General features: G+C 38.9%; 2 protein-coding genes across 4 annotated transcripts; one reads left to right on the plus strand and one right to left on the minus strand.

The window, feature by feature from the left end:
* Positions 1-117: 117 nt before the first annotated feature.
* Positions 118-9,536, plus strand: znf395b (zinc finger protein 395b). 2 transcript variants are annotated; one of them, XM_061270318.1, is made up of 10 exons: positions 118-277; positions 3,176-3,336; positions 4,233-4,402; positions 4,473-4,585; positions 5,690-5,889; positions 5,974-6,074; positions 6,499-6,787; positions 6,979-7,056; positions 7,630-7,736; positions 8,521-9,536. In XM_061270318.1, exons 2-10 carry the CDS (start codon positions 3,226-3,228, stop codon positions 8,630-8,632), a joined length of 1,281 nt encoding a protein of 426 aa, XP_061126302.1. In that variant the 5' UTR covers positions 118-277; positions 3,176-3,225; the 3' UTR covers positions 8,633-9,536. The 2 variants fall into 2 exon arrangements, with proteins under 2 accessions (XP_061126302.1, XP_061126303.1); XM_061270319.1 differs by having other exon boundaries at positions 6,502-6,787.
* pnocb (prepronociceptin b) lies at positions 9,525-27,752 on the minus strand. Of its 2 annotated transcripts, XM_061270331.1 has the most exons (4): positions 26,192-27,752; positions 25,863-25,965; positions 15,516-15,744; positions 9,525-12,018 (listed from the first exon to the last, which is right to left on the minus strand). In XM_061270331.1, the coding sequence occupies exons 1-4, from the start codon at positions 26,298-26,300 to the stop codon at positions 11,383-11,385; spliced, it is 1,077 nt and encodes a 358-aa protein (XP_061126315.1). In that variant the 5' UTR covers positions 26,301-27,752; the 3' UTR covers positions 9,525-11,382. The 2 variants fall into 2 exon arrangements, with proteins under 2 accessions (XP_061126315.1, XP_061126316.1); XM_061270332.1 differs by lacking the exon at positions 25,863-25,965 and having other exon boundaries at positions 15,516-15,654; positions 26,192-26,280.
* Positions 27,753-27,831: the final 79 nt, after the last annotated feature.

Here is a 27,831-nt window from a genome sequence, read left to right on the forward strand (position 1 = left end):
AGTATTATAATGGTCCTAAATTAAATCTTGTCTGATATGTAATGATGCCGGCTAAGCCCTCACGGCCATACTTTGTATGTTGCTATGAGGGCTGCGTGGCCAGCTGTCAGCCCGGCATTGCTCCAGCAATCAGACACACGTAGACGCACGTACCACGACAGACCAACCCCCTTCTTCCTTTCCTTCTCCCGGCACTCTGACGGCCGGCGAGCGGTGGGACAGGCGACGATCGCCGCTTCAGCAACAAAGGGACGGTTTTACTGTCCGGTTCGAGCGCGTAAGTACAAGAATGTTTCTTTTCCCCACTGCATACGGTTGACTGAACGCAGTGCATGCAAATATTGTTTTGCTGAAGCAGTGCGTGGACGGAGAGGGGGTTGGGGTTGCGTCGCCCGGCGGAGATCAGTCATGTAGGGCAACTTTGCTTAGCCTAATGCTAAATATTGTATAGTCATCGATTAGGCGTCGACTCGAGAAAACAACCGATGTAAACAAGGAGGGTTGCAGATAGTTGAACTTGCATTCGACATTAAGATCCAATTTTTGCAACTGCGACGAAGGTGCCGCAGAATGTCAACAAACATGCATGTTTTTCGATCAGAATATTTGTGCATTTTCTTTGAACTCATTTCTTGCGTATTTATAATTCCAGCCCCATTTGATCAACCTAACCGTGCTTTTGGCTGATGACGTTGACCCCATTCCGGTCAAAATATTGACACCCTGTCGTTTGCTTTGTCATTTTATTCATGCTTTATTTGCCACCCTGGTGATCTGATGGGATGCGTCCCGTTTTGTGAGTGTGTTAGCGTGAAAAAACATTTATTTTCGGCATTACCCCGTCGTCCGACACAGCGCCTCCCGGCGAAACTCGTGTCCGAACACGTTGTCAGAAAGGGGGTGTGTGCCGAAAAAGGAGCTGCCAGCCAATCAGCGGAGGCGCCCGCCCATATTTATGGCACTTGTTTACTACACAAACTCGAATGTGATTGGTGGAACGGCTTGGCAGGTTCGGGTTTAACGCTGCATTCAAGACCTCACAGAGGGTGGGAAATTCGACCTGGAAGGTAGAAAGTAAACGACAGGCGTAACATCTCCCCGTGTTATTCAGTAGATTTTCGAGTCACAATTTATTACAAACTCATAGAATCGACAAGTGATGATGAAACATGATCTATGACGTAGTCTAACCATATTAGCTTTTTTCTCATAGAATTCCTTTGAGACTATTAGTTGCATGCAATGCATAATAAAACGGTGCACTGCAGATTACGGCCACTTTATTGATTTTCATGTTGAGCTCAAAATAACAGGCATACAAATTAATATTAACTTGGTCAGAAATTAATTAAAATACACGTTGTTTATTGTTTCTTGTTGATTTGGAGCATGATTATGTAATAGCATCATAGAGGGATGAAGCATGTTCTATGGAAAAAAAAATGCGGCTGGGAAAAAAAAAGTACTTTGTAAATGTAAACAACCACCACTAGTCACGTGGCACATTTGATAAAAATAAAGAGATTAAGCATTTGAGCCCTCGTATTGTTAAAACAACCCATTCAAAACAGAAAAGAAAATCACTGTTTTTAAAAGGCTCTTATTTACCATGGATTATTCCTACTTTAGTAAATGCACCATTAGCTACATTTTACCCTTGCACTGGTAGCTCATAATGAATCATCAGATGACATAAACTCATCATGCTGTCTGTCACGTATTTGGAGAAAGAACTACCCAAAGCTATTCCATTTGACCATGACATCTGAATAGTGGTTTTCTTCAGATTCCTGCAATAAAGTTAAAATTTTGATGGAACGACTGCTTTGGAAAATCTCACAAGGCCATTGCAGCCAATTGTTTAGGTCAATAAACTTCAGCAGAGCAAACTTAATACAATATTTATTAGATCATTCCAATAAAATCATATTCATTGCAGAGGGTTTTTGAGGACAATGAGGCCCGTATTTCCACCAATGTTTTATTACAAAACATTTGTGAATATAAACTCAGCCAGAAAGAGCACACCATAAATTCTACACATGAATTTCTCATTATTTTTTACGTTACTGCATTTTGTTGCTTGCAGCGGAATTTGAGTCGACCGCTGAATTGTGAAATATGGCACGACACAAATTTTCTTTGACGTAGCAACTATAAGAGATAATATCAATTCAATAAATCCAAGCCTGTTGCTATGATAAAACCTACAATAACTATACACTTCAGATAAGTTACATTTGAGCATTCTTAACAGCCGTATGGATTAAAAAAAAAAAAGGAAAAACCCAGACAATAAGTCATATAAAACAAAAACTGTACAAGTACAGTATTAATGTTCAAAGCATGTGGTGCAAGTCACTTTGCTTAATGATTACACACATCTCACTTAGCGTTCTTTTAATATCGATGTGAATTTATTGTTCCATCAGCACCCGAGCAAGCGACTCGTGTGCTAATTTAGATAAAAGGCCATTCAAAGCGGCAAATTGCGTTCGCAATTGAGGAATGTAGTTCTCAAATCTTCATTTTGTGTGTACTACACACACATACACAAATAATACAGGAGTCAAGCGCTCATGTATACATATTTACATATATTTATGTATAATAAAGGCTTTTTTAAAGTAATTCTCAGGTATGCAACTTGGTCTGCTTGGCTTAATCTATGTAATCATTCATTAAGATATTTTGTACATGAAAACAATTTTAATGTCCATCTTTTAAATGGTAAATCAGCTTTGAATCATTTTGATTGAAGCTAAATATTGATTTAAATTGTTTATAATGGAGTTAATCATAAGGTACAAATAATGTTTGAGGGTTTTCTGACGCTGACTCCTTTGTTGAGAAACAAACATGACAGGAGCGTTAACGCCTATAAATAAATGATTGCCATAATTGTTTGGCTTCATAGTTAATGAGCTTTACAAAATTAATCGGGGACATCAGTGCAGACATTAAATTAACATGATGAGATATTTTCAATCTTCTGTGTAAATCATTCTTTGGGGTCAGTTTGACCCTTGCGTCTTAAAACCTCAAGAAATCTACTTAGGGATGTTTAGGTGGTCAGTAATCAAAGTAATTAGATTAACTGAAAAAAAAAATCTATTTATTTTGATATTTTAAATATTTTAGTTGCATCTTATCTCATGCTTTCTGTTACCCACAGGGAGGTTTGTGCTTGACTGCTGAGTCCCCACACTGCACAGCAGCAGCACCATGGCAGCTATGAGATCCAAGGACAGAGCCCAATCCGAGCCAGGCGGGTCACCAGCGGGACTGCGGGACTCGCAAGCCGCCGGTAGACCTGAAATGCAGCACAGCACTGTGGTGAGGAGACAGATTGAGATCAGTTTTCCATTTCAGTTAATGACAAAAAATGTTAAATGGGACACATTATGGGTAAATGAGTTTTTTATTGCTTGTATGCAAATAAATTAGTCTTTGGGGTGCCTAGTCATCCATCAAGTATAGATTTAAATAACCAACTAAAGCACTTCAGACTATTTTTGAAAATATATCTCTGAGCAAAATAATAATAATAATCAAAAATAATTTAGAAATAAAAATTTAATTTTGGAAATACTGAGGCAAGGGTATTTCCCTGATACGAATTATATTGAAACTATTTTATGTCCATTGAAAAGAACAGAGTAGCTCCAAATTTTGTGACTTTTTTTTTGTATAGCAATTAACATTTGGTATATATTTTTCAATGCAGAGCCGTTTTGTGGTTGTAGTTTTCCAGAGTGTTTAACTGCACTTATGAGAAGCACAAAAAAAACAACAACCTGCAATCGTGTTGGCTTTCATTAGAGTGTGCAAGAAATAATTTTCTCAGTTTATTGCCTTCACGACATTATATTGGCAGTTATGATTCCTCTTGTACAGAACGGAAGTGATCCCACACAAATGGGATCATCCTTTCTAGGTCTTCTGTTAGAGGTTGGCACTCATTGCCCTTTTCATACTGCCTCCATTGTAAGCCATATTGTCCGCAGGCAGGACACCACAGATGGACAGGAAATATTTTCTCAACGGCTTTATTTGTGGCTATAGCAAAACTCCACTTCTGACGTTTATGTAATCAGCTTAACTGAAATAACCGGTGTAAGGCTCAGCTACTAGACGAGTTTAATAATTTGCTTCGCTGCTGGCATCTATGAAGTGAATCAATATTAAAACAATAGCTCATCTGGAATTTAACCTTTGAACCTCCTATGAAGATTTTTACACAGAACTGCATCCAGGATCCATTTGTGGGCAGAAATGAGAATAAGACGGTTCAACTGCAGAATGAGCTGGAGAGAGGCTGGAGCATCGGGCCCGGTCCCCTGCAAACAAGGGCCCCTGCAATGGACCCACTCGTGGTATCAGCTAGAGAGCCTGCATACAGGTGAGAGATACGTTGCACTAAGAATGAGTGAGAGTCAGACTGCAACCTAAGCTCTGTCTATTGTCTCCAGTTTCCGTAGCCCAGAGTCAGTGGAGATGGATGAGATCATGGCGGCCATGGTCCTGACCAGTCTGTCTTGCAACCCTGTGGTCCAGAGTCCTACACAGACAGAAACTGGAACAGGTCTGTGTCACTTTTCAAAGTTGGACATTTATATCCATTGATCCATTTTCTATTACGCTTGTGCTCATTGGTGAGGAATTTATTCTTGACTTGCTGGTTTTGGAAGCAAGATGGATGCATTGAGAACACGCAAATTGGGCAACGTTGACATTACTTTTAATAATGTACATAAAAAAAATCTGGAGTGGAACAATAGCTAATTTGCATGGTTTTATAGACTATATAAAGTCAGCTACTTACTGCTAGCTCGAGCGTTTAACTAACTCACTTTGTGCTGAATTATTGCCACATTTGTATCAAATTATTTCAGTGTAGGTTTATGACCCTGTTCAAAGGGGAAGTCAACTCTAAAAGATTATTTTTAATAATATCCTCAGTGCGGCCCCACTAGCTTAAACATGGCGTTCTGATTAAATCTGTGGATAATCAATTAAACAGCAAAATCCACCTGTTTTTAACCATTGCAGGGGCGGCCATTTTGCCATTTGGTGTCAATTTAAATGACATCACAGTCGCTCAGGGCTCAGGCAATGATCAATAACGGCAAAAATTAATTTATATTCCACAAATCTAATAAAAATCATAATCCAACGTTTACTGTGGAGTAGAGCTGCATAGAACATATTGGAGAGAAAAAAAACCTCCCCTTTAAATATTTTTAAAGTAGAATAAAAATAGATGTTGGCTATGTGGTAAATAAATAATAAATGAAAGAACAGAGTGGGACCAAAGAGAGAAAAATATAATCTGTTTGGACAAAGAAGAACATCAGAACCTTGGCACCCATGTGGGACACCTGCTGTTCTCTGTAGGATGGGCAGAGAAGAAAGAGCATTTCCACAAGCGCAAATTTAACATGGGGGATATATTCTACATCCATATTACCGTATTTTCCGCACTAAGGCGCACCTAAAAACCTCCAATTTTTTCAAAAGCCGATTATATATGGACCAATATTGAGCCACTACAGCAGGTGTGTCCAAATATATGGATTTATATATGAACAAAGATTTAAGATGGGCCATTCATTGAAGGTGCGCTTTATAATCCGGTGCGCCTTATAGTGCGGAAAATACGGTAAATTGTGAATTTTTCCTCTTCTAGTTGGCCCCTCATCGTCAGTTGACATGGAATGCGGTGGCGGCGAGCTTTCAGACAGCGGCAGCAGCGGCTACTGGAGTTGGGATCACGGCAATGTGAGCCCGTCCCCTTCACCATCCGTCCCGGAGATGGATAGCAGCCCAGATGAGGGCTTGAACATGGAGCTGGATCAGGGGGAGGAGCTTAATGCCAAAAAGCCAAAGGTTGTGAAGCAGCACTATCTCAATTAGTATATGATGCTATCCTGTACCTTTACTTAATTTATATTTCCATGCTTTCTGTTCCAGAACTCTTTTAAAGGCTTCTACAAGTGTCTGTGGCCCAATTGTGGCAAGGTGCTAACGTCTTCCGTCGGAATAAAAAGACACATCCGAGTGCTGCATTTGGGGTAACTTTGTTTCTTTTCTGGTTTAATACATTATGTATGAAACTGTCTGGTTTTCCCCTCAAAGTATTTCAAGTTACACAATTGGTTTTCTTTTTAGTTTTAAGATGGATAATGTTGTTTTTTTTCTCCCGTATGAAGGATGCTGTACAGCCGTTGTTTTTATTAGGACATTGATTTATTTCTTTTTATTCTCTATTTGCTTTCTTTGGCAAACTCACAACCGTAGACTAATAAAAAAACAGTTGAGCTCTTAAGATTATTTCTGAGCTGGAACACAGCATTAAAAAAACAAGAGGGAATAAAAATTTTAAATGGTGGAAGACTTAGTCATTCAACCTGATGAAACTCTTTGAGATTTGATATCTGGGCCACAATGGTGATTTTTTTTCTTTTTTTGGCTAACATAACATTTTTTTCCTGATAGTAGTGGGTCAGATCAGTCGCAGAGAGAAGAGGATTTCTACTACACTAAGATATCCTGTGAGCCGGCGGACACCAGCACTGCACTAGTTCCTGCCCAGCAGGCTCTGGGCCAAGCATCGCCTCTCAGCTGGGTCTCATGCAGCTCACCAACTGGTTTGGCAGTTCAGATCCCTCCCGGACACAGGCCAAGGTCCAACTCCAGCTCTGGCTTGAGCACGAGCAGGCCCAGTCCGCTCAGTCAGTCAGCCCCCAGCAGTTTCTGGCAGATCCACTCAGAGCATCTTTATCAGGTCAGTTTGGAGGACACAACAATACAATTTATGCAAGTGAGCTGAGGCCGATCCCGGCTGACATTATACTTAGTGAAAACGGATGCAATAAATAAAAGTTTGTTATTGCAATAAAATATAAGCAAAAATGCTTTTTTTAAAAAAATAACTGAAACTACAGATTATGTTTATCAAACAAAAACTCTTTTCAGGCACCTGTGGCCCCAAGAAGTCCAGGATGCCTCACTTTGACCACACCCACCGTTGCCGCGGGCAACCATAACACTCAGGTGGGTCTTGGAACTTTCCTTTCTATTTCTAAAGACAATGAAAGACAGTAATGTAGTTTTTCTGGTTTGTAGATGACCCACAGTTGAAAACAGATAATCTGTATTAGCGTATTTTCCGGACTATAAGGCGCACCTAATAACTTAAATTTTCTCAAAAGCCGACAGTGCGGTTTATATATGGACCAAATTCTAAATTTAAACTGGCCCAAAGCATTGTGTCATGCAATCAATCATAAGTGGCCCGGTGAAGACTATGAATCATGAATCAAAAAGACTATGGATCATTATTTTGTGATTATAAAGTAATTTGTTGCGTCTGAAGTTGAAATAAAAAAGGTAAAATGGAGAATGATTTGATTTGGATTAAAAATCTGACATGAGTCCGGTGTGCCTTATATATGGACAAAGTTTTAAAATGGGCCATCCATTGAAGGTGCGCCTTATAGTCCGGAAAATACGGTAGTTGCTCGAATGTGGGGTTTCTTTTTTGCCTACTGAAAAATGCAACAGACACAGTCTAGGGTCTTGCCTCATTATCTATTAAAGATTGCTTCTGTTTTCCGTCTTCTCTAGATGGCGAAACCTCGCTGTCGGTCTGTCAGCGTCGGGGAGCAATGGCTGCAACAGAACAGGCTCCAGACAATCAGCGCGTCGCCCTCGCGCACTCACTGCTCCTTCAGGTGAGACACGGCATATCTCTGTTAACGTCCGCCACTGCTCCATCGACATATCTCGCCTGCCATTTAAAATGAAACGATACTTACGCTGTCCAAACACATCTCACGCCAAATGACAACATACATAGACTCTCGAAAAAAGTCAATAGCCATTTTCTTTTTGGTAGCCACAAGGTATGTATTAAGCTTTTTTTAGTTTATGAAATGGCCATCACACCGGAGGACGATCGATGCGTCTTGAATTTGAGATGTGCTCTTCAAACTGCAAATAGCCTACAGCACATCTGATTTTATAAACTATTTAAAATTCCCATTTTTGCTAGGCAGTTATTGCTTTTATAAACACGCCTCAACCCTTTTAATGGAGCCTTGTTAAATGTTTTTTTTTTTTTAAACAGCAGATATAACTACAACTCTATATAAATAAAAATACACAAATGCACGTAAATGACTTTTTACCACAGCGCTTGCTTTTAAATGTGATATTATATTCCCTCATTAGACCAGATGTGAAAATCAATAGACCAAAGTATCATATTACTTTTAGTGTTTATGGACAGATTTTTCTATTCTATGTAAGAAATGCATCAAATTGGTGCAGGTTGTTTGATATCGGTCTATTTTGATTTTCCATTCGTTTAATTTACTTACCAACCCGATCGCAGAAGCAATTAAGTCGAGGTACAACTTTAATCTTCCGTTACTTTCTTTCATTTTAATCTTACTTTCTATTTTCCATTAGACTCGCATGATGATTTTTATATGAACGCTCTTGTTTCATTAACAGGAAAAGTCGCGGGGAGGCCAAGAAATGTCGTAAGGTATACGGAGTGGAGCGAAAGGACCAGTGGTGCACCGCCTGCCGCTGGAAAAAAGCCTGCCAGCGTTTCCCTGACTAAACAGCACAATGAATGAATGACTGGGTGGATGAATGGATGGATGGATGGGTGATAAAATACAATTTTATCATAAAAGAGGATATAGTGTATATAACAGCCATTGAGAAAATGTTTGTTACTTTACTTTTATATCTTTTTGTTTTGTTGATGTGGTTGTTTTTGTAAATACAATCTTTTTTCAGAAGATCACACCAGACGGTTCATTATAAGTTGAATTCCACAAATAAATTACAGAAGAGGAGCTTCTTGGGAAATTAATGACGACCGCAACAATTCTGATTTCATCAGGGTCTCGATTAAGGATTGCGATTTCTCCGGCCTTTTATTATTTGTCTGTTTATTGTTCCCCTTGGGTAATGAAGTATGTTTTTACCTGTCGGTCTGCTAAGGTGCTAACTGTTGACTGGTGTGGTTCATGTGACGTACTCGCCCTGCACTACTCTCCTATTTTATCCAAAGGTCATATAATTACAACCCTTGTGACCCTACTGTACAGTATTAGACTGCTTAGATTGCTTGTTTGTTTAATCCAATTCTCTTCCAGTGGTTTATGATGTATATTACAGTATAATGTGTGCTTTGAGCTACGTACGAGTATTTTGTACCTTTTTTAATGTTAGGCTAAAATGCGTTCAAGACCGCCCCCCTCTCCATGTTTATAGCACTTTGGTGGATTCTAAGATCACAGGAATAAGCTACAAAATATTTGGTTTCACTTAAGCAGATTGAGTCCATGAAAATTTGGATTCTCTTCCTGCCCATATGTGGGGAAATAACCATTGTTGATGGTTGTTTGGAGTGATCATGAGAGTTTGTAAAAGCAATAACAGGGAAATAAGGAAAGAAAAAAGGAAATGCAGTATGTTGTCACACAAATAAATAAATAAAAACACTGAGAATTTGAGACATTGTTTTCTTTTCTGCATGACAATCCACAAAAGAAATAACTAAACCATCCATCCATTTTCTAAACCGCTTTATCCTAATTTATTTTCTATACACATTTTTATATGACCTTACAACAATGATTTAAATGTTAAAAATTGTTGAAATTTACATCGTATCCACAAATGTCATTATGTGATGCGGCTGCAGAGAAACATACACACATGCAGGTGCAACGTTTCTCAAACACGCTCTACACACATACAGACACACACACACACTGTACAGACATCATTACATCTCAAAATACACTATAAAGATGTAAAACAATGAATGTGGCTGCGAGTGAAGGGAAATAAACTTTTTTTCCCCCCACTTTGTACAATAGTGACCATGGCTGACACGCACTGTTAATTTCCCCCCTCTGCTCTTAAACGATACATTAAGATAGTGTCATTTAAAACTCTTTTGCCTTTCCACGGTGTGCCACACACCCAATGACAGGCCGAGGCCATTTCTAGCTCCATTGACCTCAATACAAACGATTCTCTTCTCTCTTCAATGTTCCACATAAGTTAAACCTGTGATTTCATTTTGGTAATACTACAGAGTGGGAATTTGGCAATTACTAGCAGTTAAGCCAAATTCAATAGCTGAAAACATAAGAGGGTCATTTTGTTTCAGGAGATAACGAAGTAATTTGGATCTAATTACACAAATAAGAGAATTCTGAGTCAGTAGTTTGTGGTTCTAATTTCTCCGAGGTTGTTTTAAAAAAATAAAATAAAATAAATCCACATTATTGCATGTTGTTGCTAGCATGTATCTTTCTCAGACACTAGAGGGCAGTATTATTTCATCTGTCATTGCGTCAGAGCACCATAAAGCTTTTTTTTTTTGGACTGATAGATGCAGTTTGGTGAGTTGTCAGAAAGGGGGAAAAATCAATTGTATAATCTGTGCAAGTCCAATTAGCATATAACATTAATGTAATTTTGTGAGGGCACATAAAAGCTTACCATAAAATATACAAATATGTAATGGTGCCATTACTAGGGTTACCGGTACAAACGTTAAAAGCAATTTAATAATTGCAATAACTATTTGGTGATTCTAACTCACACTGTTCAAATTGTTAGCTGCCCCTGTTTACATCCCAAATTATTTTAAATGTATTTTAAATGTCACAAAATTTGCATCTGTTTTCATGAAATTTATGCATTTTGTTTCTTTACTGTACCGAATGTGAACCGAACTGTGATCTTAAAATCAAGGCGGGCTTACACTCCAGACCGGACTGTGATTTTTTATATATATATATTTAATATTACATCCCTAGCAATTATACATTGATGTGGTTTCATGGTTAGAACCGACCCCCCGAGGGGAACTTTAATTACGTGGCTCTTGCTAAAATCAAGTTTGACACTTGTGAATTACTGACTCCACTCGTCAGTAGTTTGGGAATAGCATGAAGTCCAAGAGAACCACCAGAATTTTAAACTTCCAAGTCGAGACATCTCAATGGATTCAACACAACTAACGAGAGCTGGCTGGGCTGTCAAGCTTTCCAAGCTAAAGTGCAAATGACTTTTCAAGAAAGTGCAGTCAAAAGTCACACCTTGTTTTTCCAATCTCATTTGGCCTGTCTCTGGTTGCACCGACACACAAAAATATATTCAATTGCACTTCTCTAAATTCTTTTATTTCACAGGACGGCATGATAAATATTGATCATGGTCATAGCATTCCTTGTTTTACTTGTTGGACACAAAGAGCCGACGACAATGGAGGAAGTCACAGTTCAGACTGTTGAAAAGATGATTGGTTGAGGTATGTGGATAGCAGGATTTTGGGCAACACGTTTACAGTTTGTTTTGCCTCCAGGCTCTTGTTACCGGGGAGAAATTGAAGCGGCCGCTGCGGCTGCTCCTCATGCCGAGGTACTGCCTGAGCAGTTGGTTGACCCGTTTCTGACTGTTCCATTTTCGGGCAGATTTGCGGACGCCTATGAAGCCTCCATAGCGCTTCTGTAAGTGTCTCGCAGGGGAGCCAATCAACTTCCTGTAACTTTGGCGGCCCCGCTGAAAGCCGCCAAAGCGTTTGGATAAGCTAACGGCCTCTGAGCTTTCATCCACCTCGCTGACGTTCCCATCTTCCCTCTGCTCGCTGTCTCCTTCATCCAGATGGAGAGCCAGACTCTGCACGTCCTCCCCCGCCTCCGAGGATTCGAGCAGCGATGAGTCATAATGGACACGGCGCTGCTCGAAGGGGGCCTCAACCAGATCCTCATCCTCTTCTTGGAAAGGTTGTGCGGCCGCTGATTGCAGTTTACTATCAGAGGTCAGATCCAGAGAGGTCATCTGCAGCCCTCCCGCAGTGCTTTTGAGAAGGGCGCCTTCCTGAGCAAACGGAGGATAGATGGCGAGCCTCAGGGTGCGCTCGCACATTTCCCAGGTGAGCGAAGAGGAGACCTGACCCTTGCACTCTAACAAGCACACCTGCAGAGAGAAGGATATGCAGATACGATTTGACATGGAGGGTAAAATGGGATCCATCCATTTTCTTCAGCACCTCATTAGGGTCATGCACATCAATGTAAAAAAATAATAATAGCCAATTAGAATACAAGCTTTCCCCAGGTAATGTGATTTTTGCTCCTGACACACACGAACCAGGACACAACTCGTGTTGTATTAGCATTAGCATCAGTGCTAACATTACTGATCAGGTGTTTCTGGAAATTCAGTCAATTCATCATTTAAGGTGGAAAACTTCTCCTGTAGCCCAAACTGAGACAGACTTGATCTGGGTGGCCAACTTGTCAGGAAGTTAATGGGGCTCTCCTTCATGCAGCGTTCACATCATAGGAAAAGTCATGAACTAATTGAACACGTCCATCATGTGATAAATGTGACGTCTACTTCAGTAGAATGATTGACAGAAGCAAATTTACCAAAAATACCAATTATTTCTTATGTCTTTTTTTTTTTCGGATAGGCGCTTCAACCTGAGGAAATATTTTAGGAATGATATATGATGTTTTCAAAGTCAAGTTTTTAGAGAGAACTTTGGCTGTGTGATTCTGTGCACGACATTTTTCATTCCACAGCCACCTGACTTGAAAATGTCAGTTTGATGTGAGAAGCCAAGTCCATGCTTATCAAATCTTGCTTAAATTAAATGAATTGTTATCGGAAACCTGCAGACATCAAAGGAGATGAGCGCGGAGGGAGTTCCGCCGTGAATCTATCAACGGAAATTAATTATCCGTCCTAAATGAAATGAACGCACCAGGGGATTCTCCACGTCAGATCAATGAAACAATCTAAAGGAGTTTATGACTGAGAGGCAACGTGTGTATTGGTCATATTTTCATTGTCTTGTGAGGACCGGAGGATGGAAAAAAAAAAAAAACAACAGGTTAAGGACGTCCTTCACGATTTGATTTTAAAAGCGTGATTTGCTCTCTATAGCATGAAGGCTTAATGGGGAAAGTAACCAATTTAATTTGCACAGCTGTCACTGTTCAGTGCCATTGCACTAATGATATGATCCTTACATTGCTTAATGTCACTCTGTATTAATGTTATATCTGAAATGTTCGTTTTCTTGTAGTGGGTCAAACCAAAGACAAATTTCTTCTGTGTTTTTAACATACCGTATTTTCTGGACTATAAGGCGCACCGGACTATAAGGCGCACCTTCAATGAATGGCCCATTTTAAAACTTAATCCTTGTATAAGGCGCACCGGACTATAAGGCGCACCATTAATGCATCATGTCAGATTTTGAATCCAAATCAAATCATTCTACATTTTATCTTTTTTATTTCAACTTCAGATGCAACAAATGACTTTATAATCACAAAATAATGATCCATAGTCTTTTTGATTCATGATTCATAGTCTTCAGCGGGCCACTTATGATTGATTTCATGACACAATGCTTCGGGCCAGTTTGAATTTAGGAATTTAGTCCATATATAAGGCGCACTGGACTATAAGGCGCACTGTCGGCTTTTGAGAAGATTTTAGGTTTTTAGGTGCGCCTTATAGTCCGGAAAATACGGTATATGGTCAGTGAAGATGATTTTGATTATGATTAATAACTACTCTGAGACTGTTCCAAGTTGTTTCCATAGTATGTCTTGGATTTTCCAGTTGCCCAAAATGTGTTACTATAGGGCAGAAAAAAAATTATATGAAATTTTAGTTCTCTGGTCTGTGTTTTATATTGATTTTCTTATTGAATACAATGATGTACACAACTTGACTACTACAGTTGCCATATTTTCTGTTTAAAGACAGCGGCGAGACACAAAGCGAGGCAGTCAGTTATCTGCCTCCCCTCAGATTGCGCAAATCCCTTACAAAAAAGCACAGAGCACAAATAAAAGAAGCATCTATTGAGAAAATGTACAATGACAGATGATATATGCATTCTGATTTCGTATCGTCAGGTAAATGCGTTCTAAGAGTTTTATGTCATTAGCTTTGCTGATTGTACAAAGCGTGAGGTGAGGCAGCTAGCGTTGTGCCTCCGCATTGTGACAGGCAGCCTCCTTCGATGCGGCTGCACTCAAAGGGTTATGATGGTGCCGTTCTTTTTCTATAAATTGTATATCATAGATGCCTTTAGCTAACCCAGGCTCTGTATTTTGCACTCAACAGTGTCTGTGGAAAGATAACCCTCAAAAATACAAGTTAAGGCTTACGGCTTTTAATAATGTGCCATTATATTGTCGTTATGTTTCATTATTATCATTATTCTGTGTCTCTGATTGAGTAGATCAAATCCCTAGTCTTACATTGCAACGCTGGGTGCATTTTCAACATCAGCCGAGGCCACCAAATATAGTTCCTAGGGCAATAAAGGATTAAAAATATAGAATTTTGGTATGAAGAAACTGCTGTGATACTTAATGCATGTTGATAATACTGCCTTTTAATAGCAAAGCAATTTAGTTGCGTAATAGCAAATCCTTTAACGAGTCCACGGGCACGCTGAGAGTGGATTTCGGCACAGCTGTGCTTCACGCAGACTAAATGCAATTCCACCTTGAACTCAACCAAAAGTAGCCCTGCGCACAATCTCATTTCCAAACAGCCGGAGTGAAAGAAACGCCACTGAGTCAAAACAGCCGGTGGGCAACCTTCAATTGTGGCTGGATGGCTAATTTAGTCAATAATGATGCTGAGGAAGACAGCTGGGGCCTTTATGGAAGATGTAATAGAACTATGTAATTGACTGCTGCTTAGTCTCATCGGGCTGGGCTTACACCGCTGACTGACACTTTTTATCAGTTCCTCATTGTGTTCGTCGTCTTCGCTTTGAGCCAAAGATGGAATCCCCTGAGCCGGTCTTTGTTCCCCACTCCAGATGTGAGCGAGACTGACGGCGGTTTTGTGATATCAGGATACACAGATTCATGGGGGGGGGGGCAAAAACCAACACAAGCGCACAGGACCATGCGGAGACATTGATATGAGAAATGAGCACGTGGTCTGTTAACTAATCATCCGTAGTCACCTCACGGTACCGACTCGTCTCTACTCGGGTCTGCTCGCACGTCGGTTTCCACATCAACAAATCGTTCCTTCTTCGATAATTGTGGGAAACTTCAAACATGCCTCACTGAATAATTGCATAATTGTGACATGGCGCCTTCAACTAAAAACGCTATCTTGAGTTTTTGTTATGTCGATTATATGCACGGACGGGGTCTTTGAACCGTAAGATGGATAGCGGGCTGCAGTCTGCTTAACTGGGCCTTCACCGCAACTCACTTTAAACACATACGTCACGTCACACTTCCAATTCGAACCCGATGATGGAGGTTTGGTTCAAAGATTGTCCATTTAGAAGTGGCTACTCCAGCATTAGGCAGTTTTACTATCTTTCCTGTACAGCTGTTTGCATCATCTGCTGCAAGTTCCCCATGATTAATTCAGATTTTTTTTTTTTTAAAGAAAAAAAAAGAAGAACACACACATACCATGATGTCAAAATTGTCTTGCTGTTGCTGCTGCAAGAGGAGACCACAGGCCACGCACTCCCCCTGGCAGTCACTGTGTCCAGGGGTGAAGAAACATGGAAGTAGAACCAGCAGGCACCACAGAGAAATCTTCATGGCTCTGCACAATCCAGACAAGGCAGGAACAAACAGGAGCCCAAAAAGCAGAGGAGTCAAGAAGAAAGGCCAACAATAGCTGGATAAGGTCAGCCTAAAGGAAAGAAAGCAGTTACACAGGATTGCATCAGGTCCTGTTTCAAGGAATTATTAGCTTCATTTTTTTTTCCCGGACTTAGCGTTGGTGGAGAGAGAATGTCATGCCAAACACCAGGAATTAATTGGAGGATGCGGCCAGAGGCAATGAATGAAAAAACATATGAAGCAACATGCTTGAATTGAAGTATGCAGGACATTTAAATTCATGCAGCAGAAAAGTGGACGAAAAAAACCAAATAACTGAAGAAAAAAAAACCTCTAAAGAAATTTGAAGACAACCGTATAAAAATTTGAAAGTTTATACGCATCACTCCTAAGCTCTGAAGCCTTTATTAGGATAAGTGGTATAGCATATAGTAATGTTTATTCTTCTTCACAGAAATCAAAAGGTATTTGTGCAAGGTCTATACCAAAATGGCAAATGCACTCCTGAGAATATGAAAGAATGGTAACACTGGTCACTATGCAATGCTGCCTCTCCAGGACCCCATCTATCATGTGGGTGGCCCCCATATCTTCTAATATAACAGGTTACAGAGGGGAAAAAAACAACCACTCTGATCATTGTAAATTGCTTTTGCTCATACACAGCTGCCTGGCTTGTTGGTTTATGGATCACAAATAAGATAACCCACATGTGCCTGCTATGCGCAGTAAATGTTGAGCTTTGGGTGTTTCAGTCTGCAAACATGGTAGTTTTTCACTATATGATGCCTGCTAGCATTTTTTTAAACAAACAGATGCTATATGTTCAGCAGTTAAACACTCCTGAAGAAAAATACATTTAATTCCTCTATATAAGGGGTGTCAAACTCATTTTTTTCGCAGGCCGCATTGTCGTTATAGCTTCTTTCGGAGGGCCATTATGACTGTCAACCCAAATAAATGTATGAGCACCTCATATTATATACAGTTAAAGCTACAAAACAAACTGATAAATAACTCAAATCAGACGAGTAAAAACTGGTTGAATATTTAAAAAAAAAAAAAAAAGATATGATTAAAAGTGAAGACAATTTGCAATTTTAGTAATGACACATTTGATGTACAATTTGTCTTTGCGGGCCACATAAAATGATGTGGCGGGCCGTATCTGGCCCCCGGGCCTTGAGTTTGACACCTGTGCTCTATATAGACTCATTCAAAAGAAATTTGTTGAACAATTCTTTTGTGTTTGTTGTGTTATTAATTTTGGGCATTCAATCAGTTATGAATGATAATTACATTTACTGATTAAAAATGAATTTACAACATGGGGTGCAGTGTACTTAAGTTCCTACTTGTCTTAAAAATTCTTGAAAAGACAGAAAAGTATGGGAGCAGCGAAACTACCAATGAGGAGTAAAACATTTTATTTATTTATATTATTATTATTATTACGGAAGTATGGAACTACCAATGTGGAGTAAAACCTTTGATTGACAAACTTGTTTGAACGTACTTTGTTATTATCTTACTAACTGTTTTCCAGTGAAAAATGTTTACTCCAAACTGACAGTTCCACGCTTCCATCGAGAAGTGCGCAAGCGATGACTCAATGTTATTGCCCTCAATGTATCATATTTAGAGTGAGTGAGTGAAAATCTTTTACAAGCACCTGAGTGGGCGGAATATTGATGGATTCACTGGAGTGTATATTAAAAAAAATAAAAAATAAAATAGCAAAGAGTAGCTCACTGTGACCATTTCCCATGTAGTCACATTACACATAGTCAATAGCATGTAAAAGAAGCTGTGAATAGCACTGGTCCATTTAGGAATACACGTGCAAGGCTTCATGGGAAATCATCAGGGGGATGTTTGTTTGCCTTACTGAAATGTTTGGAATGGTCACCACCTGCTTGCTGACTAAGTCCATTTTATACTGTTGTGTTCTCCCTTAAGTGGTCCACTCTGATCAAGTTAATGAGCAAATCGGTGACCCAACTGCGTATTCATGCTGGTGCCGAGTTGAAATGTGTTTTTTGTCAATAAACAAAGCCGTGTAGTGTGTCTTCGGTGTTCTCGTTTTCAATGTATCGCAAGAATTATTTGTATTTCAAATAAATGTCTGCGATTTTACATTTCATATTAATATGCCCATATTATTTTCTTTTGCAGTTTAATTTCATTGTCAACTATATTTTCAGTGTGGGGTAATCACATTTATGAACAAATTGGAGTAACTTACATGTTTTGAGACCATAGAAAATTATCAGAAACACATAATGACTTAAGTGGGTTGGTCTCATTTGTCGATGTGACAAGCATTGGGGGTTGGAAGCTCTACAATCAAAAATGGAAGCAGAGTGTGCCACTTGAGCGCTTTTACATGATCAGTAACTCCAGAGATAATCTGATTGTCATCAAATCAGTCAGTGAGTTGCTTGGCCTTGGGAATTGTGGTACATTGAAATTATTTACAGCATTGTGTTATTTGCAGGATCCAATTTGACCTCTTGAACTCGCTTGGGTTACCATGATTGTTTTCACAAGACATTTTCCTACCATCCAAAATGGTGTGTCATTTCCAAGATACTTGCTGTGCAACTCCTCAGCGCTCCATGCCCATTTATATTAAAGGCATAAATGTTTAGATGACAAGTTTTCACATTTGTTCTTTCACAAAAAAGCCATTTTGTAGCAAAATTACAGCATAATAGCATTTCTGTAGATGTAACCTTAAGGGCCTGATATCAGAAAACTCTTTGCTCAATTGTTGGTGTGCTGAGGCCATTTTGACAACTGTGACAGCTTTTCCATACCTTCAAGCATTTCCTATATCTGGAGAGTACATACTTCAATTTGATTTATTTGCCCATTGTTGGGCTGACACTTTGAGACATCAAACCACAATTTTTTTTTCTTCTGCTCTATGTGCATGTATGTGTGTGTGTGCTTATGTATGTATATATATATATATATATATATGTATATATATATATATATATATATATATATATATATATATATATATATATATATATATATATATATATATATATATATATATATATATATATATATATATATATATATATATATATATATATATATATATATACACACACACACACACACACACATACATATGTACATAAATACTACAAACAGCAAATGAGTCCAACTATATTCAACTTTAATTCGACATCCATACATAAGACGCGCCTGATTATAAGGAGCACTGTCAACTTTGGAGAAAATTAAATATTTTTTAAGTGCACCTAAAAGCCGGAAAAATATGACACTGTGTTTTGCCAAGAACCCAGGAGCTCATTACTGGCATAGCTGCATTTGAAAAAAAAAAAAAAAAGATCAAGAGTCACTAATAAAGCAAGCTTTTCCTTCTAAATCAAGGAAGGCACGGAAATAAAATAAAAAAACAATGAAAATGGACCAGAGCAAAGAGGCAGACGTCCTTCAGCTCTCCAAAATTGTCCTTCCATCATCACCTTAATGCTTTTAGCCAGAATCGAAACAGCAAACCACAACAACCGCGCTTGTTTTTTGCTTCCATTAGTGTTAACGAAGACCCTGAAATTTTTTTTTTACCTTTGAAAACAGGAATCACTCAGGCCATTCATACAAGGACCACTAGTGTGGTGCTTTCACTCTGAATTTCCCGAGCACAGGCCTTATTTGAGACTAAATATACACAAGAACAAAGTCTGGTCCAACCACTTCTTTAAAAGGGAGCCTAATGGGATGTGGGACTTTTCAACAATACCAGAGCTGTTATTAGTAAAGCTAATAATGATTGAAAATTAGCATCGGCAGCTGGGATGATGAAGGGCGCCAATTGGATGGAAGGTGTGCAAAGTGATATTAATGATGGGGGGGGAAAAAGGGGGCCGAGAAGAAAAAGCTCGGTGCCGTGACTCACTCTATCTCGTCCATTAGTCGCCGGCACGCAACTGAAAGGCACAAAGGAGTCTGCTAATGCGCAGATAACCGAGAGGTCTCGCTGTGTCTTTTTCTTTGTTACCTTGTTGCTCTCTCGTTTGCATCCACTTAGACGCTCATGTTGCACCATTTCTACCTTTCTCTATTCCTCTACCTATGAATTAATGAGCAGGATCGCTCACCTCCATTGACATATTGTGAAGGTTCCCGGTTATTTCTAGGAGATACGGTTACTTTTTAGGACGGGAAATTACATCCCTTAGGGTCGTAAATGTTAGTCGATTAATTCCTTATAACCCGAGGAGATTCATTAGTGTTTTATTACCGTATATTTTGTGGCCGCTTGATCAAAATGCATTAATCCAAGAAAGTACGCCAGTAAAGTTTGGGAAAGACAAAGATTGTGATTAGAATATTGATTAAGTAGTCGAATGGTCTACTAAAAAAAATTTGGGATATTTCGTGCAACTACTTGAGAAATAAAATTCAGTGAATTTAACAAACATTTTTTTCAGTGCAGGACACTTTTTCCATTTTCTCCACTCTGATTCAGATCCATTTTGGTTTTGAGTAGAAAAAAATCAGAACATCCACAAGTACTGCTAAAAAATAAATAAAAGAATGAAGTAAAAAAACGTAAGTACCACCCCTCATCTCATATTTATATAAAACGGCAAATTACATTTGTTTTCCTTATGGTAAATTTACATCTGTATTAAGTCCTAATAATGTAAAAAAAAAAAAAAACCACACAACACACACCCTCAACCGAATGACATCAAGTTGTAGATAGAGTATAAAAAAAAAAGTAATGGAAATTAGTGGGCAAACCAAAGGAGAGATGTCCCGCGGAGCCAAATCGCTCAATTACCTCTGTGGGGTACAAAACATTGTCCTCAAAAGAAAAATTGATCGCACCAGTTTATCATCTGATCACACCATATCTACTTGAGCATTTTCTGTAAAATATCTAGAGCCATTTTTGACACATAGGGTCGATGAGAGTCTCCAGGGCTATCATCTGGAAAGCCATGGTCGTGACTTGTCGCTTCATCTTTTTCCATTATGGTCCCACTTACAAGCTTGTGCTGAGTTGGAGTTCGATTTTATGCTGTCTTTTCATTTTGAGAATTTTATTTCCATCCATCCCGAGTAATCCTAGATTGGGTGCCGGATTTTCTGTTTGACTCTTAAAGTAATAAAAAATGTCCTTATTTTTCTTACAAATATTTTAGGTGGGTCTCCAAAGTGCCTGCCCACCTTGAGTGCAAAATCAAACAACTAATAAATCCTTTATCGGCCTATTTGTGCAAAAGTGTTGGTGGGCGAGCCGTTTTGCACTTGACTGCATGTAACAGTGGGGTTCATTTATATGATAACAACCTCCGCACCGAGTTATTCTCTGGAAAAGACTTGGTCAAAGAGACACTTTCAGCCACAGCAAAAGGTAAGCAGAGCTGCAATATTAGCATAAAATAGCATTAGCAAAAAGTGTAACCAGCATTATCTTCGGATCATTTGGGATTTTTCACCCCCCCCTCAAATTTTTCACATGAATGAATTTTGAGTGTTTGTAAAAAGATTTGTGAAAAAGGTGTGATTAGGCGCCAAGGTGGCTCAAGTGAAGAGAAGCCGTCTCGTTTAAAGATTTGACAGAAGGGCAAACCCGGGCAACTGGCCAATGTCTATTCTGTAATGTTGGGGCGTTGCAACAGAACACTTCACCTCCTTTTAATCTTGCTATTTGAAGCGTTTGTCATGAGTTTGCACTGTGAAGATTCAGACATCAATTCACCCTACTGACACATGACAGGTCAATTATTGCTTTATAACAGATTTGTATAGAATTTAAATTGCTGTCCTGAAGGCACTACTCCCACTGGGTAAAGTCACACATATTTTTTTGTATAACCTCTGAATTAAATCTCAATGCATAATTCAATTTTATCGTCATTGTTGTATTTTACGTAGATAAAAGAACCGCATGTTTCTGATCTCTTTTCAAGAGCTAATTTAATCTATGAACAAAAAATTAATTTGTAAAAGAGTGTCCTGCATTTAGGAAGATTTTTGTGACTGATTTATTTATATACAGGTTGCACGATGTTGCATGTGGCTAGCCTCTGCTTCACAGTCGAGCGATTTTGAGAACTGGATTGCAACGTGTACGTCAATAAACAAACGCCTCAACAAATGTGGCGAGCCATGTTAAACACAAAAACAAAAGCTCAATAATGGACAAATGGAACACTTGCCACACTCCATCAATTGATGAATGAATGTTTTTGTTTTCTCGGTGAGTTTCTTCGAAACAAAATCACAAATAAACGGCTATGGTGCTTTGTGACCTTCAAAGTACTCAAAGCTCTTAAAGAATGATCGACAATTTACCAAGGAACACGGTGACTGTCCTACGTATACGTTGTGTTGACAGTGCCAGACGAAAAAAAGGAAAAAAAATTCGCCAATGTCGTATTTCTCATTAAAATGATTCTGATGTTTTAGCCTTAACACAACAACGCTCAATCAGTAAACAGACAACATGGTCCTGTAAAAACACAGATAAAAAGCCCAAACTCCAGGATGACCTCACTTAGCACTATAATCCAGCCTGTGCGGCTCCAGATAAACAGCGTGCGGTAGCGGAAAAGGTGCACTTGTAACTGACCTTCCTCTCAGGAAGGATGCTGAAATGCTTAATCTGAGAGAATGCGCTAAATCCAATTTGCAGCGCCCGACACAATTATTTGTACTTATTACCTGCCCTGTTGAAGAGCTCAAGTCATCTTTTTGCCACTCAGAAGCAGAACTAACAAATGATGACGACCGTGACAGGCGAGAAATAAAGAGTTAAAGGGTGCCGGCGTCATGATTAGACTATTAATAGCCACCTATTAAGAAATTTGTGATCATGCAATGGAGATGAAATTCCCTATTTGCAGTAAGGATCACAGCATTGGCTCACCCAACACTGCTTGTCTTGCATTGCCTTTTCTTCTTACCTATCTTATCTTCTGTGCTCCAACAGATAAAACAAATTGAGCCGAAATTCAATAAACCACGGCTTTTCTCCTCCCATCCAAATAAGATAAAACAACACTAAATTGAAGTGGAGATCTAATATTTCTTATATTCCAACTCGTTTCGTGCGTGGCACACCTATTAGATCAATTGAGCATATCATTAGTAATGTTTCCCTCGATTCTCCTAAATGAGAGCATAGCTTCCACCATGCTGATTAACTGCTTGATATCTCGTTTCCAGCAGCAAATATGTCCTTTATAGTTGGGGGGACACAGTGGAAGTCACGCACTAATAACACTTTAGCCCCCATGACACCGCGTTAATGGCTTCAAAATAATATGCTATGACGGAGAGAGAACAAAAGAGCAGACGCATTGTATTTAGCTCGATATACCATCGCGTTGAAGATGCTGCGAGGTAACGGGGGGATGTGAGTTTAACGATGTAATGTTGTCACATTCCATTTCCGCGTTAGTCACATTCAATTGGTTATATTCCGTTTGAAATAATGTCCGACTTCTGTCAAGTGGGATGCGAGGCAAGCAGGTTTGCCAGTGACGATACTTCAATGTCTGCAGTGTGACTTTGTAAACACATGGTATTGCAGCTGACATGGTTTCACCATTGATTCATTTGCTGTTAAGCTGTCTTGACACTTGCACAAATCCATTGGACATGCAGCCAGAAGAAAGCAATCGACCACTTGGGACTTTTACAATGGTGAGGAACGAGGCTGAAAAAAAAAAATGGACTGGCAAATTGTCTCGCAAACGGGTAGGGACGATGGGTTCGTACTGTAGTAAAACTTTTCCGGCAGCAAGTCGCACATTTTTTTCCCCACTTTATGAGGCTCATCAATTTTTAATTTATTGGGAATGTGTAGTTTTCCCCTAGGAAAGCATTAAAATGATGTGTTTTGTTTGAGTCAAACTGTCTCCATCATGAATCATTTATCAACAGGACAAGTTAATTTCTGATTCACTTCGGACTGTAAAAAGAGGTCATCATTTTAAAAACTAAAAAAAAGCAACAACAACAAAAATACAACACATGATGGACATGGTGACATTTGTGTTTAAGGTCTTGAGTCTTATTTTACTTTTATATTAAGTCTTACTGTACAGAGCACCCAGGACCAACGGTGTCGAATCCTGATCCTGAAATTAGAATCCATGCCACAGCTTTAGCCACAGGTCCTTCTAATCAACCAACAGGTAAAGGAGCTAGCTTTCGGGAAATCGGCTCGATTGATTGGAAGTACCGGTACCTAAAACTGTGGCAAGGGTTTTTGTTTCTGGACCTTGATTTAAACACCTCTGTCCAGGACAGAAACAAGTGTACCAATTACCTACGTTAAATTATATCTGGATCTATGGTTGTCGTCACAATTTTATATAAACAGCAAAAAATGACAAAAACACACTTGGGAAGTTAAACTTTTAAAAATGTTGTGATTTTTTTAAATCAACCTTTATTTAACCTAGCAAGGCAAATGAGAACACATTATTATTTACAATACTGACCTGGCTAGAGATAGTAGAATCCAATCTTTCAAGATTTTCTGAGTGGTGTGAATGTCTCATGTAACATCAAATTTCAGATTCCAGGTTGTTCCGCAAATTTAGAGCTGTCTTTTTCCCTAGACAATTTTGTATTACACGCTCAAATAAGTAGAAATCCACCAAAGAGAGTGGCAATTTTAGGCTCAAACAGGCAAACAAAATGATTTACTTAAGCTGTAAATGCCGGTTTTGATGTGTAATTTTATTCTGCACATGTATTCTAAGTAGAATATTCAGTTTAAATTGTGGAAAGAATCCACAGAAAAATTATATGGAAAAAAAAACCCTTTTAATTAATTTGGGTGTTTACAGTACATCTCTCGTCCCAAGGTTTTTTAACAATATATTTTGTGCCTTGGAATTCAACTTTCCTACAATTTAGCTATTAAGATCCTTCACAGCACAGGCCCAGCACCACACAATTTTACACCATTTCACAGCTCTCCAAAAATCCGGATCATACACAGTATGTCCTGTAAACATGCTTCATCCGTCATGAAACAATTCCATGCTGCAGAGTCATTTATCTGTGAATGGCACATTAACCACCCATTTTCTCGCTCGTCTGCGCGACTAACGTCTTCACTGATAATGGTCCAAGATTATGCACATTCATTACCATTATCATTAAAATCATCATTGCCATGCGCTTAGCATAATAACAGCATTTGACTGATTCCTTTTCTGAGCTTCTTTCCTATATGAAGATAGTCTCCTGCATAATTCTTTCAAGGTTTCCTTTGTCTTATGTTGTCTAATATTGTATGCAATATTTAACCACCAGTCAAAACGAGCAAAGCTGCTTACGCACGCCCTTAAGCCAGTGTCCATCTTAAATTGCATACTGGAGAAATATTTCCAAATCTAATTTTGTATTACCATAATTGGAATTCTTCAATTACTTTCAGTGTGTCACTAGTCAAGTGTGTCATTGTTAAAGTATCTCCTGAATGAATGTTGCCAAGATATTCAGCATCAATCCCTCTGTCACATATTGCATATATCTCAGTGAATTTAATGAAAGACATCAACTTTCTGCAAATCCTTTTTTTTTTTTAATCATCATAATTGCCATTTCTTCATGAATCCCTATGCCCGTTACATATTGCAAACACATAACTCTGAGGACTTTATAAAGAAAGTACGAACAGATGGAATGTTTCGAAAGCGTAATTTTGTATTTGCATAACCAGCATTTCATCACTCCTTAGGAGGAATGAGCAAAATAATCAAACTGTGGATTAATTGTTCATTACGAATCCTGTTGATAGTGTGGACTTGATTGTTTATTCATCTCATTACGGCGCAATGAGGCTAAATAGAGTGCGCTGTTTGGGTGTAACCAACAGAGGCACTATTAGCTACTTTTCAGAATGGAGAAATACTTTGATGCAGTCATGAATGTCAAAACATATTTATTACAATTAATTAAATTTGGTTTCTGCCTGTCCTTACAAACATACAGATTCTAGCTAAAAAATGGTCAATTTTATTCTTCACTTTGACTTCGGACGGATTTAAGTCAGCTACGCCTCAACTCGTTACAAAGTGCTGTTAAGTGTGGTCTCAGCACAGCGTGGTACTATCTTGTTAATTAAGTAGTAATCAGTTGTGGTGTGGATGCTGATGAGGGGGAAGATGGTACCGCAGGAGCAACAGGGAGACGAAGAAAATAGTGATGAAAAGAACACTCCCCAACAAAGGATGAAATGCCTCCAGGTGCAGATGGGTTTTATACAGAAGAATATCTGAGGACAAAATCCAAAATAACCAATCTTTACACCAATGGAGCAGAAATCAAAAAACAATCCGGGATTGATTGTCCACACAATTACATACATCCAGAAGACAGCAAACGAAAAGTTTTTTGTTTTCTCATCTCAAAGTGTGTTTTCTAAAATACCGTCTTGACACACAAGTGGGTCGACATCATAGAAAGCCTGCCCAAAACAAAATAAAAATAAAGTTCCCTACCTTTATCTGTGACGTCGAGATTTTCTCGGGGTGCTTCTTCTGCGGCGACAAGGGAGTTTATAATCTCAGCTTGTATCCTTGGGCTAAGGGTTTCAACAACTGAACACATACCTCCTCTGAGGCTTCTTATAAAGGCACACCCCTTCCCTCCCGGCTCAGCACCAAACCTCCTCCCCCTCAAACATCATCATAGTGCGAGTGGGGTGATTCCCCCAACGTACAAACCGGGTAGACACACACACACACACATATACACCCACATCCGGCATGGCCCGTGCTGACGTAGCGAGCGGTGCCTACGCCATCATTTTCTTCATCGAGCAACTAATGGAACTCTAAAAATATTCTAGGGTGTCCATAAAACCCCCAACCTAGACACCAGCCCTGCATCAAGGTTGAGGGAAAACAATGCCACCTCATCATCACGTCACTACAACAGAAAGATGTCAAATATCAACAAGACGTAAAAATCAATTCATCGACGGTGATAGTAAGCAAAAGATGACGATTGTGTGTTTTATGAGGAGCAGTTAACAGAGCACAGTCAATAATTAGAGCATATGCAGCCTGCCCGTGTACGGAGATGGCAGTTGACTCATGAAGGACATTTAGGAAAGCAAATGTACTGCCGAGAGAAGTTTCAATGAAGCCTATTAAGAATCATATTAGTTACCTCTGGCACATAATGTTATATGAGCTCTGTTATGCTCTCTTCCCATCAATGTTGCTCATTTGGGTTTTGCTGTGACACAATAACACGCAAAATTATTAGGCCACCACTTCCTTCCATAACCGTTTTCACAGAAGTCATTTCGACATGGTGAATTGTAGGACGAATATGTTTAGCAATGTCGTTAATTATATCTTCATTGTGTTTAACTTTGAGAGGCGGACGCTTCCTGTTATAGCTCAAGGATAATGAGAGGTGACAAAAAAATCATTTTTTTTCTCCGAAAGGATATTATGGAAAAGACGTGGATACAATTACCGAAGTTGAGTCTCTGACTGAGTGCCTGCCAACGTAAGCGTAGAACTGTCGATGTGGAGTAATCACTTTTTGAGTAGCAAACTCGTGTGAATGTATTTGTAAAGCATATTAAAAAAATATAAGCCTTTTTCCAATTATACAAATAATATTAACCTCACACCGACAGTTTCTTGCTTCCCCTGAATCAAATGTGAAATGAATTCTTAAAAATGTATCTATGAAAAAGACATTCTACATTTCTTCCCCATTGTGACAAAATAGGGCTACTAATTTATTGCCTAAATAAAAAATAAAAAAGAGAGAGAGATTAGCATTAGCTTGATTGCTAATCTTGATTGTTGATTGAGGTCAGGGTATCTTTTTTTATTTTTAGACAAATAGGAAATGTGAGACAAGATAAAATATGACTAATCACTTTCAAAACAATTCACAATAACACAGGAAATTTCACTTGATATTACACCGGTGATCAATCCGTTTTTTTTTTTGCAGACTAATTTATCTCATCACAGAATGCAAATGGAATGTTTTGCTCTTCACTTCAGAACATAAACCAGTACTTAATGTTCCTTCTGGAAGCATGTCCACAACAACAGCTTGTTTCTGAGATTCACTTAGCCCTCTGTACGATACGTTATAGTATGCCCCCCCC

This window comes from Syngnathus typhle, linkage group LG22 (genome assembly GCF_033458585.1).
Source record: "Syngnathus typhle isolate RoL2023-S1 ecotype Sweden linkage group LG22, RoL_Styp_1.0, whole genome shotgun sequence".
In the NCBI taxonomy this organism is placed as follows: domain Eukaryota; kingdom Metazoa; phylum Chordata; class Actinopteri; order Syngnathiformes; family Syngnathidae; genus Syngnathus; species Syngnathus typhle.

Bases quoted from the DNA above. Each gene is read 5' to 3' on its own strand.
- pnocb (XM_061270331.1), bottom strand. From the start codon at position 26,300: ATGTGTTCAGTTGTTGAAACCCTTAGCCCAAGGATACAAGCTGAGATT. The intron at 25,966-26,191 runs GTAGGGAACTTT...TTTTGTCCTCAG, and splicing joins TCTCGACGTCACAGATAAAG to ATATTCTTCTGTATAAAACC. The intron at 15,745-25,862 runs GTACCATCTTCC...TCTTTCCTTTAG, and splicing joins GTCTCCCTGTTGCTCCTGCG to GCTGACCTTATCCAGCTATT.
- znf395b (XM_061270318.1), top strand. From the start codon at position 3,226: ATGGCAGCTATGAGATCCAAGGACAGAGCCCAATCCGAGCCAGGCGGG. The intron at 4,403-4,472 runs GTGAGAGATACG...TATTGTCTCCAG, and splicing joins GCTAGAGAGCCTGCATACAG to TTTCCGTAGCCCAGAGTCAG. The intron at 7,057-7,629 runs GTGGGTCTTGGA...CGTCTTCTCTAG, and splicing joins CGGGCAACCATAACACTCAG to ATGGCGAAACCTCGCTGTCG.